This window comes from Natator depressus, chromosome 3 (genome assembly GCF_965152275.1).
Source record: "Natator depressus isolate rNatDep1 chromosome 3, rNatDep2.hap1, whole genome shotgun sequence".
Lineage (NCBI taxonomy): Eukaryota > Metazoa > Chordata > Testudines > Cheloniidae > Natator > Natator depressus.
Genome location: NC_134236.1, coordinates 109,463,640 through 109,476,952, shown reverse-complemented (window position 1 = coordinate 109,476,952; position 13,313 = coordinate 109,463,640). Strand labels below are relative to the sequence as shown.

The 13,313-nt window shown below is 41.8% G+C and overlaps 1 protein-coding gene across 3 annotated transcripts in view; it reads right to left on the bottom strand.

The window, feature by feature from the left end:
• Positions 1–2,418: 2,418 nt before the first annotated feature.
• Positions 2,419–13,313, bottom strand: part of PHACTR2 (phosphatase and actin regulator 2) — a 182,315-nt gene continuing 171,420 nt past the window's right edge. For all 3 annotated transcript variants that reach the window (XM_074948543.1, XM_074948542.1, XM_074948544.1), the window contains 2 exons: positions 9,628–9,704; positions 2,419–2,731 (listed from right to left, as the gene is read on the bottom strand). In XM_074948543.1, coding sequence (XP_074804644.1) covers positions 2,716–2,731; positions 9,628–9,704 — 93 coding nt within the window. In that variant the 3' untranslated portion in view covers positions 2,419–2,715. The remainder of the gene's footprint in view (positions 2,732–9,627; positions 9,705–13,313) is intronic.

Below are 13,313 nucleotides of genomic sequence, written 5' to 3'. Positions count from 1 at the left end.
GTCAAATATATAAAATGGCATATGTTCTCAATGGCAAAGCCCACCACTGATTTCACTGAGAGTACAAGGGGGCCCTAAATTCCCAGTCCTGCTGGCTTTAACTTAACATGGGTAGTCATTACTCACACAGTGATATCAATGGGACTACTATCCCGCATAGCATTTGCAGGGTCAGGCCACACATTTGTGAAAATTCTTACAGGACATATGTCATAGCCACTTTTCTAAATTTAATCCCTCGGTAATTTTTTTTTAAACTATCAAAGTGATTAGGTCGTATTAAGGACCTGTCAGTTGTCCCATTTAATTTTTTTGAAACAAAACCCTCAAATTATATTGTTCAATGTCAAAATAGTAAACTTCTACGCTATTTTGCACTCCACACTTTCTTCAAAATTTGGCAACAAACAAAAAAAACAGTCTCTGGAGAAGTATTGTTTTGCCAAGCTTTAATCCAGGGTACAGTTTTATGGCTGGGTTTTAAACCCTGAAAATAAGGGATTTTAATAGGAATGCGGTCACAAGTACAACTAATGGCTTGCACATATCTGTATGATTTAGTGTGGTATGCATTTTCATTGCTTCCTTGATGTAAAAATGCTGCTTCCATAGTTACAAAATGATGGCATTGCAGAAGCTGAATTGTTTCCTACTAATTCTATTTTTAATACACCTAATTGATTCCAGTAAGAGGCAGAATGATGCTGATTATTTTTATTTGCTACAAGCTTGTAGTTGGATGTTTTACTAATTATTGATATTTTTGAGTTTCATACCCTGCATTTTGTAGGATTTTTACCAAAATTAAAGTGTTCTTAAAAGGTTCTATCAACCTATTTCCTTAAAATGTTTAAATCAATCTATTTAAAAATAAACAGAAAGCCAGCTCATGGCAAGCACTCTGCTATTACTTGATTGCCCTTTACAAAAATAATACATCCCATTTAGGCAAACCTGTTCTTGTTGTAAATATCAGTAAAGAGTGAGATCTAATTTTAGCCACTAAATTGCATTCCGCCTTTAGGCTGACATCTAAAATGACAATCTTCAATTTTATAAATTAAAAACACTCCTCAAGAACCTATTGCAGAATCTGAGGTGAAAATCACTCTGCTCAGACCTTTTATTGCCTGAAAAAATACTTAGCTTTCATAATTAAAAACTAAACAGGGCACATAATTACAATTTATTTTTGTCTTTTATGTACACATATAAAAAAGGATAAATAGTATATATACTGTAATACTGCATTACATGTATGTTTATGTGTACTCTAGGCCCAGAAAAATCATTGTGTACATAAACCAAAGGATAAATAAGTGCCAATATAAGACAGAGAATTTTTTAGTGTAAACAATGCCAAAGGCTTGTAATAGGCCTTAGGGCTGACATAACAAAAACATATATTGCCTTTCACGCTCCATACCATTTAATTTTAATAGTATTGTATTCACAAATGCAATTTCAGAAGTTATGAGTTAATAAGCATTCTTCACATACAACAAAAACAGGCTGTGGACACTAAGGATTTTCTGTAGCTTTTACAAGGCCCTTGATGAAGATGTATTGATCCACATGTTAATTCTTTCTAGAAGCAATCCAAGGGATCCATCTAATGTTACTCTTAAAGTTAAAGTCACATTGTTAACCACTTTCCAAACCTACTTATATGCAAATTCATGGCCAATTTCAGTTCTAATTTTGGAGTCAAATTAGAATGTCATGATTGTCAATACTGTCTGCCATAGTTCACAGAGATATTGGTGCCACTACTTTGACAACAACGTGAGTGACAGACAAAAGAAGAGTGATTCAAAACATGAATCCTTTCATTGCACTCACAGTTTCTCGTTATTTGTCCTTTGAAACCTACTTGTGTAATTCTGATGAATCATCATGGAGAATCCAAGGTGTAATTGTATTAAAAAATCACCAACCATATTTAGCTGTGCTATATGAATACTCAATGTATTTTCTTTAAGCATGCTTTTCAGAATTTTAAAAAATATATCTGAATTATAACAAGAATAGTTTCTGGCAAGTAGGTTCACTGGTACCACAAAAATTACTGTACTTCACTAAAGTACTGATGAAACGAGGACTTGGTGGCTTACTGTCTTGCTAGGACAGCCTGAGGTCTCTAGAAAACACACACACACAGTTGCTCAAACTCCCAGATTTACAAATTTTTTCCTCCCGCCATCCAAATATATAATTAAACCAGTTTCACAAAGAACTTACTATCAGTTTGTTCTAACTTTTTTCTGTTAACTTACAGGTGAAGTCTCTTTCCCCGCCCGCCTCTCTCTGTGTTCCCACTGTACCCACAATTACACTCAGTCACCAGGATGTGAAGTCTGATGAGTTCCTGGCCACAGGCTGTCAAATGATTGTCTTCAGCTCTTCCTGTCTTCTCAAGCTTTGATGAAAAAATATCAACATCTCTGTGTGAGCTAGCCACAGAACCATAATCTCTCTTACCATCAAGACATTGCTTAGTTAAAATGGAATGCTACTCCCACTTTCCCTAGGTTCTGGTCCCAGTCAAATCTCTTGTTCTCTAATAAAGATGAGGGCCATGTTCGTCATTATCCTCAGAGTAAGCTGCAACACGCACTCACGCTTGTTCAAGTTCCAGTGCAATCTCAGGTCTTCATGATGCAATGATTTTCCCGAAGGAAACTGGGGTGTGAAGTATGGGATACTGTCAAACAATTATGGACGATGAAACCTGAAACATTAAAATCAAATAAAAAATTATAAGTGTTATTGTTTCATCAGATGATGGCATTGAGCCTGGTTCTGATTTCACACCTATTTATTTCCATTGACTTAACAGAGCTGTTCCTGATTTTCACTGATGTAAATGAGATCCAAACCAGATCAATTGTGTCTCATGTTTGAAACAACTGATTGGGAATCAGAAAAGCTTAGCATCTCTGAAAAACAGGTCATTACTTTTAAGTCTGCTTCCTTATCTGTAAAAGGGGGATAACAATACTTAAACATCTTTGCATGTTGCTTTGAGATCTTAGGATGAAAGATACTTTGCACTTGCGCAATATTATCTTCTTATTAGTTCAGTCAGTTATGCCAGATAAAGCATTAGAAGAGCACCAGGACCTGGTAATATAACCTATCATCAAGGATATGAATTTCTGTTTAAATAGTTTCAAAATGTATACAAACACACGGAAAATATAAAAATACTATATTGAGAATAATTCATCCAGTGCAGGCAAGATATTAAATTTTGGGTAGATATGATTATATGTTTTCTTCTGATATAGAGGGATATTTCAAGGCAAGAGAAAACAAGCTACACTCTACTGCAATATAATATAATTCATAGTTATATATAGGGTCACTTTTTAAAGTATGGGCACAATGGGTTTATCTGCAAAACCCAGTATTTGCATGTTAAGCAGGTGGATAACTAGCTGATGTTATACTGATTTGCAAAGGCAAATGTGTGATTTTAGTATTTATATTAATTAGAATGGTGTCTAATGACTGCAGAGGTTGAATGATGAAACTCATGTGAGGGTGAGACTTTTTAAAAATAACACATAGCACTGTATAAATATACACTATGTTGTCTTCCCAAATCTGAATGTTTACAAATTGGTAAATTATTCTGTTAATAAAATACTGTACATTTAGGAATTCACTTTCTTAGGTGTACATCTAAAATGACCTAATTAGTGTAATTGTGTAATTACACAAGGAATCAGGCTACATTATCATGACTAAAAGGAAGGCTTTGGCCATTATACTTTGTAGACAAATAAATGTCAAAGCTTTTCTCTTTATTGTGTATCCAAAGCTCAGTGTTAAATCTGGGTAAGGCAAAAGAACTGTAAAAACAGATTAATAATAACCTATAGGAAGTAGCTCCTTTGTCTTCTCATCCTACCACTGAATTTTATGAGCAAATCTGTTCTGACTAGCTGCAGGCTGCAACTCACTTTTAATTTGTATTTCTTAAATAGCTCTTTTTTCTTTTAAATGAATAATTCATTCTATGCCGCAGAATCACTTGCCCACAATACTATTAGACCTAAGCCTACTTTTGCTTTTTCAGTCCAATGTTATTAGTGAACTACATGAGTTACATTCCTTTTAACAACAGGGCCTTGAGGAGATTGAAGCTCTTTCCTTTCTCCCAGAATTGCAATCCTACAACATCTGTGCTTGATTCTGCTCTTAACAGCAATGGTTTTTCTCTAGTGTTACTCCACTGACTTCAGTGTAATTACTCCTTCCTCTCACAGGCCAATCAGAGAGAACAGAGGGAACTGATTGGCAGGATCCCCTGGGAGGCTAATATGAGGGGTAAGGAGTCTAGGAGAGCTGGCTGTATTTCAAAGAAGCCTTATCGAGGGTGCAGGAACAAACCATCCCGATGTGCAGAAAGAATAGCAAATATGGCAGGTGACCAGCTTGACTTAACGATGAAATCTTCTGTGAGGTTAAACTCAAAAAGGAAGCTTACAAGAAGTGGAAACTTGGACAGATGACTTGGGAGGAGTATAAAAATATTGTTCAAGCATACAGGGATGTAATCAGGAAGGCCAAAGCAAAACTGGAGTTGCAGCTAGCAAGGGATGTGAAGGGTAACAAGAAGGGTTTCTACAGGTACGTTAGCAACAAGAAGGTGGTCAGGGAAAGTGTGGGACCCTTACCGAATGGGGGAGGCAATCTAGTGACAGATGATGAGGAAAAAGCTGAAGTACTCAATGGTTTTTTTGCCTCGTTCTGCACAGACAAGGTCAGCCCCCAAGGTGCTGCACTGGGCAGCACAGTATGGGGAGGAGGTGAGCTGCCCTCAGTGATGAAAGAACAGGTTAAGGACTATTTAGAAAAGCTGGACATGCACAAGTCCATGGGGCCGGATGCGCTGCATCCGAGGGTGCTGAGGGAGTTGGCTGATGTGATTGCAGAGCCATTGGCCATTATCTTTGAAAACTCGTGGAGCTTGGGGGAGGTCCCAGACATTTGAAAAAAAGGCAAATATAGTGCCCATCTTTAAAAAAGGGAAGGAGGAGAATTTAGGGAACTACAGACTCACCTCAGTCCCCAGAAAAATCATGAAGCAGGTCTTCTAGGAATCCATTTTGAAGCACTTGGAGGAGAGGAAGGTGATCAGGAACAATCAGCATGGATTGACCAAGGGTAAGTCATGCCTGACCAACCTGATTGCCTTCTATGATGAGATAACTGGCTCTGTGAATATGGGGAATGCAGTGGACGTGATATACCTTGACTTTAGCAAAGCTTTTGACATGGTCTCCCACAGTATTCTTGCCAGCAAGTTAAAGAGGTATGTGCTGGATGAATGGACGATAAGTTGGATAGAAACTAAATTGGCTAGATTGTCGAGCTAGATTGTCGGGCTCAATGGGTAGTGATCAACGGCTCGATGTCTAGTTGGCAGCCGGTATCAAGCGGAGTGCCCCAGGAATCGGTGCTGGGGCCGATTTTGTTCAACATCTTCATTAATGATCTGGACAATGGGATAGATTGCACCCTCAGCAAGTTCGTGAATGACACTGAGCTGTGGGGAGAGATAGATACGCTGGAGGGTAGGGATAGGGTCCAGAGTGACCTAGATAAATTGGAGGATTGGGCCAAAAGAAATCTGATTAGGTTCAACAAGGACAAGTGCAGAGTCCTGCACTTGGCATGGAAGAATCCCATGCACTGCTACAGGCTGGGAACTGACTGGCTAAGTGGCAGTTCTGCAGAAAAGGACCTGGGGATTACAGGGGACGAGAAGCTGGATATGAGTCAACAGTATGCCCTTGTTGTGAAGAAGGTTAACGGCATACTGGGCTGCATTAGTAGGAGCATTGCCAGCAGATCGAGGGCAGTGATTATTCCTCTCTATTTGGCATTGGTGAGGCCACATCTGGAATATTGCATCCAGTTTTGGCCCCCCCACTAGAGAAAGGATGTGGACAAATTGGAAAGAGTCCAGTGGAGAGCAACGAAAATGATTAGGGGCTGGGGCACATGACTTATGCAGAGAGGCTGAGGGAACTTGGCTTATTTAGTCTGAGAAGAGTGAGTGGGGATTTGATGGCTGCTTTCAACTACCTGACAGGGGGTTCCAAAGAGGATGGAGCTCAGCTGTTCTCAGTGGCGGCAGATGACAGAACAAGGAGCAGTGGTCTTGAGTTGCAGTGGGGGATGTCTAGGTTGGATATTAGGAAACACTTATTTCACTAGGAGGGTGGTGAAGCACTGGAATGGGTTATCTAGGGAGGTGGTGGAATCTCCATCCTTAGAGGTTTTTAAGGCCCGGCTTGACAAAGCCCTGGCTGGGATGATTTAGTTGGGGTTGGTCCTGCTTTGAGCAAGGTGTTGGACTAGATGACCTCCTGAGGTCTCTTCCAACCCTAATATTCTATGATTCTAACGGGGAGGGGACACTTTGGGGCCGAGTCTTCCTCAGGTAGTAGCTCCTTGAGGACCACCTGGACTCACTGGTTACGTGCACGATGGATAGGATTGGCATCCCTGTTTCAAGCCCCTCCCCTAAATACCTTTCTCACTGAGTTGCTGCAGTATTGGATCGCTTCAGACCTCTGGGCCCAGCTTCTGAGAATCCTACTGTAATCTGTGTCCATCAACTGCTGTTTTCAGTGTTGGTGAGAAACGCTTCCAAGTTCCTCTTTGGTGTGTCTTGTACAAATATGTGCTAATTTTGCCATATAATTTGTAATGATGTAATCAAGGAGTTACATTTCAATTGTATCAGTTCATAGCACAGAATAGTCTCTTGCAATTTACTTTATATTGCACTTTTCTAAACCTGTATTTTTACATATCCTAAAGACTAACAAATACAAGGAATACAAGACACAGGGAGCCAAATGGAGATACATGACTTATGCACTTGGCCTAGTGATCTGTATCCATATTCGTTATGGGCATTTTCTAATAGTCTAAGCAAAACACTGGGTTCTAATCCCTAACTGTATGTATGGTTATAATCCTTGGCTCAGTTTTTCCATTTGTAAAAATGACAATGTTTCCTTACCTGCTTTATGAGGTGTTATGAGAATCAATTAGTTCATGTTTATAAACTGCATTGAAGTGCTAGGTGTTATTATAATTGTATTAAAAACCTTATTTTAAAAGATGATTAAAGTTGTAAAGTCAAGCACTCAAAAATTAGGAAATGCCAGAATTAAAGTTGATCATTTAGACCAGTTCAGCCTCACTGTGAGTATGCATTCTGATACAGTCTAGCTCAGGGGTCTCAAACTCGAATCACCAGGAGGGCCACATGAGGACTCGTAATTGGCCCGAGGGCCGCATCACCCCCCCCCCGCCAGCTGCCCCCGCACTCCACCCCCACCCCTTGGGTGCAGCAGGGGGCTCAGAGCAGGGAGTTGGGGTGCAGGAGGGGTGTGGGGTGTGGCAGAGGGCTCAGGGCAGGGAGTTGGGGGGAGGGGTGCAGGAGGGGTTCGGGTTCTCGCCTGGTGCCGCTTACCTTGAGCGGCTTCGGGGTGGCAGGGGCGCCTGCCTGCCTGTCCTGGCCTTGGCCCTGTGCTGCTTTGCGCCGGGAAGCGGTGGGCACCCTGTCCCTGCGGCCCCGGGCGGAGGGGGAGCAGATAACTCCGTGAGTTGTTCTTGTCTGCGGGTACCTCCCCTGAAGCTCCCATTGGCAGCGCTTTCCCGGCCAATGGGAGCTTCAGGGGAGGTAACCACAGGCAAAAACATCTCACGGAGTTCTCCTTTCCCCCTTCCGCCCTGGTCGCAGGGAAGTGGTGTGGGGCCCTCAGCACCACGGGGTTGGCAAATCCACAGGCCGGATCCAAAGCCCAGAGGGGCTGGATCCAGCCCGGGGCCATAGTTTTCCCACCCCTGGCCTGGAGGTAGGCTGGGGACACGGCACGCTGGGGAGGGGCCGCGGGGAGCTTGGCGGGTCTCAGGGAAGAACCCCGTGTGTTTGAGACCCCTGGTCTAGCTACAGGATCACACACAATCACAGAGTGGTGGCAGCAATAGTAGTGGGAGGAAGGGACCCAGTTATGGATCAATTTTTGTGTGTGTTTTATCTGAAGGTTCAGTTTTTATAGAATCATAGGAATGTATGGCTGGAAGGGACCTCGAGAGGTCATCTAGTCTACAACCTCTCTTGATAACCTATTCCAGTACTAAGCTATCCTTCTAGTTAGAACATTTTCCTAATATCTAACCAAAATCTCCCTTGCTGCAGATTAGGGGAGCATGGTGTATGCAATGGTGAATGCAGGGTTTAATTTGTGGTAGGGCTTGCCAGGGCTGAGCCCCAGCACCTCTGGGCCTGGCAGTTCATAGCCCTAGCACCTGTAGGCTCACTGCATCTGTTATGAATGTAAAAAAATTGCTTGAGCCCCTGCATCTTTTTCATTACAAATCAAGCACTGGTTGAATGATTTTAGCAGCAAGCTCTACTGAGCATAATGCAGACTGCTAAATGCAATCTTCAGAAGCTTAGAATTTGGATAAATCAGAACAGATTTTCATGGGGACAGCAAAAAAGCACACACCTGACCTCCGGAATAACCCTCTGTCAAATTTCAAAATTTCCTGCTGCAAATCATAGAGACATTAGAGCTCCTCAAAAAACTGTCAGAAAAAATAATTATAATGGGAATTGTTAGGGGACCTAAATAAAGGATACCACTTTCTCTATAATGATCTATTTGATAATTATATAGTGGTTTTAAAAATATCAGGGCCTTGTTTATTATTAATACAATAACACTATATTGAGTAATCCTTATGGAGTTGTAGTAGCTTGAGTGCAAAATTGGTTTACACTATTAGTATCTTCTGATCCCTAATTTAAAATCCACACTAAAACTCCTATTAGCTTCACATTTGTTTTGTTTGATCTGTAGCCAGCAAACTATTTTTAGACCAAATTTAAGGTTATTTAGACATGCCCGTTTAAAGATATGGGATTTAAGAAAGACAGGTATTGATCATAGTTCGAAAATTCTTTTAGTTTTTTTTTGCCACATCCTAGCTGCAAGATAACGTATCCTGAATACTTCAAACGAGGCTTATTTGAAATATCTTGGTGAGATCTACGGCACAGGTCCAAACAGAGATGCATATTAAAATGTTATTTGTGTCAAATTAGGAATGTTAGAATGGAATGTCTGAATCTGGCAAATTTCCTAAAGATTGCTAGGAGCTCTGGCAATTGTTAGGAAGTTCTCCAGAATGGGAATGGACTTTGTGAAGTTTGCTAGACTGCTAGCTTGGTTCCAGTGTCCCAAAGCACCCACTAACACATACTTCCATATGCAGTGGTTCTATGGAAGCAGGCCTCTCCTCCCACACATGCAGACTGTGAATTTCATCTGGGACATGCTGAATCCAATAAAATGTATGAAAGGATTATTTTTCAGATTTCATAAGCAATCTGTTCCATTTAAAATCTATTCAATTCTGGTTACCCTCATTGCCATATCAATTATGTGGTTTCAGTGATCACATCAGCAACACTGGGAAATCCCACCAGTCAAGGAATTAATTACAGTATAACTCTAGAGGACTTGGGAAAGGCAGAGACTAATACATTCACCTCTCATTGGCTTTACGCCAAAAGGTACTTTTACTCACCTTGTAAACTGTCGACTTTCCTCATGTACTTCCATTTCTGTGCTTTTAAATTCATTCAGTTCTTTCCGTATTGCTGCCTAATTAAAAACATGCACAAACATCAGAAAGGTGAACATCCAGTAAAAATACATTAACAGAACAAATTCCTATGAGGTGCAAAATACCCTCATCTCTATTGTTTTCCATTTACTTTTCACTTAAATCCTTTCATTTAATCCATCACTCTTGCACACTTCTGATCCCAAGAACACAGTGGCTCTTTCAATTATGGTTATTTGAAGCAGTAAAACCATTTTTAGGAAAACCATAAGAAAATATCTGGGGCCAGAAAATCCCTCCCCCAAAATATGGCATTTGCTACAAAAGAAGCAGGGAAAGGGAATTTGTCACCCTCAACAGCCACCTGCTTAGTATGCATCTGCAAAGAGATTATCACAGCATACAGCCCTGGAGGGGAGGATGAGTCATACTTCATGCATAGCAATTGCATAAACTGCAAGATTCCTATAGCTCCCGACTGGAGACAAGATTTTAGGAATGCTAGATGAATGCCACTTTTCAAATGGAAATTAGTCACTCTGTTTGATCAGTTTTATGTAACATTACATGAGGTGTTTGGACATTCCAGGGCCGTGTTTTCAGCTGCTAGATACTAAAGAACAGCAGAAATTCAGCACACTTTAAAATGTCAGTCCTTAATGCCTATGTAAAAAAAATGGTAATCAATTTAATTCACTATGTAATTCATATAATTTCTTAAATGGCCACTCTACACACACAGGTATTGCTATAAATGCTTTTGGTCCAAATCTATAAACATTTTAAAACCACTGCTTTCAGACCCCGCTGTTCAGTGAAAGGTTTGTTCTGTCTTTCTCCTTTCTGTATTTCAAATACAAGTAATACCATTTGAGTAATCCTTTAAAAAAAGCAGCTCATTAAAGAGCAATGTCTTTCAAAGCAGGACAGAATTCCAGTGTGGTAAGTTTACACTGTGTCGTCAGAATGCCATCTCCTAAATGATAAATTTCACGTTTCAGCAGGGGACTGTCCTGCTTAACACCAATGATACACTAGCACACGGCTGCTGAAATAGTAAGGAAAGAGACAGCTCAGATATTGCACCCTTCCTTGTTTTTAAGCATATGCCATACTGATTGACAAGATATCAGAGTCCTGAATCCACAGAACTGGTATAGCGCAGGCTTCATAGAATCATAGAATATTAGGGTTGGAAGAGACCTCAGGAGTTCATCTAGTCCAACCCCCTGCTCAAAGCAGGACCAACACCAACTAAATCATCCCAGCCAAGGCTTTGTCAAGCCGGGCCTTAAAAACCTCTAAGGATGGAGATTCCATCACCTCCCTAATGAAATAGTTCCAGTGCTTCAACACCCTCCTAGTGAAATAGTTTTTCCTAATATCCAACCTAGACCTCCCCCACTGCAACTTGAGACCATTACTCCTCGTTCTGTCATCTGCCACCACTGAGAATAGCTGAGCTTCATCTTCTTTGGAACCCCCCTTCAGGTAGCCGAAGGCTGCTATCAGATCCCCCCTCACTCTTCTCTTCTGCAGACTAAATAACCCAAGTTCCCTCAGCCTCTCATAGATTAGGGCTGGAAGAGACCTCAGGAGACCTCTTTTCCACTGATGTGCTTCAACTGGACCTAGAGGAACTACTTCTACGGAAAAGAGGTAATGGAGTCTTCAGATTCACTAGACCCTTTGCCCCTCTGCTGAGACTGAAAACATGGAGACCAATTTGTGCCAACTGTGCTGTGGAAACCTGTTCATTACCAAATGTATTGAGCCTAAAAATGTACTTCAGGTGGGTAATAATGTATGCAGTGTTGCTGGTTCCAGGGTATCTGAGAGACAAGGCGGGTGAGGTAATCTCTTTTATTGGTCCTTGTCTCTCAGGTGGTGAATAATGACTTTCAGCCACTATTAGCCAGACCTGAGCACGTGACCTACAAGTGAAAAAATTCCACTGCTATCATGAACAATCAAGCCCTTCTTGTATCATTTCTAAATGTGGCACTCTAATCTGCTGTGACTTGAGGCCTCATCTACACTGATTTGACCTATCAGCGCTAGCTACCAGTGTAGTTTGCTTGGTGCAACTCCCAACGCAGATGGATAAAGCTGCTATTTGCACCAGGACTGCTCACCTCAGTTTCCTGCAAGGTGCTGAGTGCTCTAAGCTCCTTAAGACTTCATGGGGAATAGAGAATGTTCAGCACCTGAAGCCCAGGGCCCTGAGCCCCGCCACCCGGGGAAGAAGCTGAAGCCTGAGCAATGCAGCTTGGCATGGGCCCCTGTGGCATGGGGCCCCAGGCAATTGCCCTGCTTGCTACCTACTATCGCAGGTCCTGGCTTTTATATGCAGAAAACCAGTTGTTGTGGCACAGGTGGGCCGTGGAGTTTTTAATTGCACGCTGGGGGGGGGAGGCTCAGAAAGAAAAAGGTTGAGAACCTCTGCCTTACTTGGTATTGCAGCATCTTGAATTTTCTCCACAATTTAGTCCAGAAACGGTGGTTGGTAAACCACCCATTTCTAGTAGAGAAATCCTGCAGGTATCTTTGCAGGGGGAGTGGTGGTCAAAGAGGGGAATGGGACAGCTGACTAGATTTTTCTGAAATGCCCTATTGATTTGTCTTAAAAAAAAGAAAAGTAATTCCTTCCAGAAAGGCAGAGGAACAAGCAGCTTAACAGAATTGCACCCAAACAGTGTGCTGTACTGTGTAAGGTACAAACTTCCTGAAGAAAACAGCGCTCTTCACAGCATGATCAACAGTAACAGGAATGGCCAGCTCTTTCCTCATGGGCTAATGTCATAACTGGATCCTGAACTTTACAGCCATTTCACAACAAAAATCTGAGAATTCAAGCCAGCTTCTCTTGCCTCTCTTCCCACCCCTACATTCACCTCTCTCAACTTGCCCCCTTCTTTTGTACAGGTTAGAGATATCCAATAATGTGAAGCATCCGGGATTCCTTCAGACCTGAGCATGGCATGGAAACACCATGGCTGAGGATCTCCTAAGGAGACTTAAGGCCAAATATCTTTGGTGACTCTACTTGATCTTTCAGAGGCCTTTAAGACAGTTGATTATGAGGGGCTGCTGAAGTAACTGCAGGCTGGAAGAGTAGATGGGATCACGTGATAATTCATCCACTCATTCCTTTCAGAGGAATAGTGACAGGGGATGGTGTTGGGTGACTGGTCCTCTCTTTCAGGGCTTTCAACTGTGAAGTCTTGCAGGGCTCAGTTCTGACAGCCCTACTGTTCAACCATTATAAAACCACGAGGGGAGATCATGAGGAAATACGGGCTACAGTGAATTCAATGTACTGGTGACTTTCTGCTCTAGAGCCCCTTTTCATCAGTCTACATGCTCTCCCAAAATCTGGCATAGATGGGGCCTGAACAAAAGCCAGTTGATCTAAACTCAATTCTGAAAATAGTGATAATGCTGGTTGAAAATATTGTGAGGATCTGGCAAGGTATATGACTGCTTCCTCCTTTGAGAGTGTCCATCGGCCTGTTGTGAAAGCAGAAGGTAATATCAGGATTTAGTTAGTGACACCATTGCACATAGATGCTCAGATGGCACCAATGGGCACAGCCATCTTTTTTTCCCCATTTGGGGCTGGCATGGACAGCCCTTTCCTCTCTGAT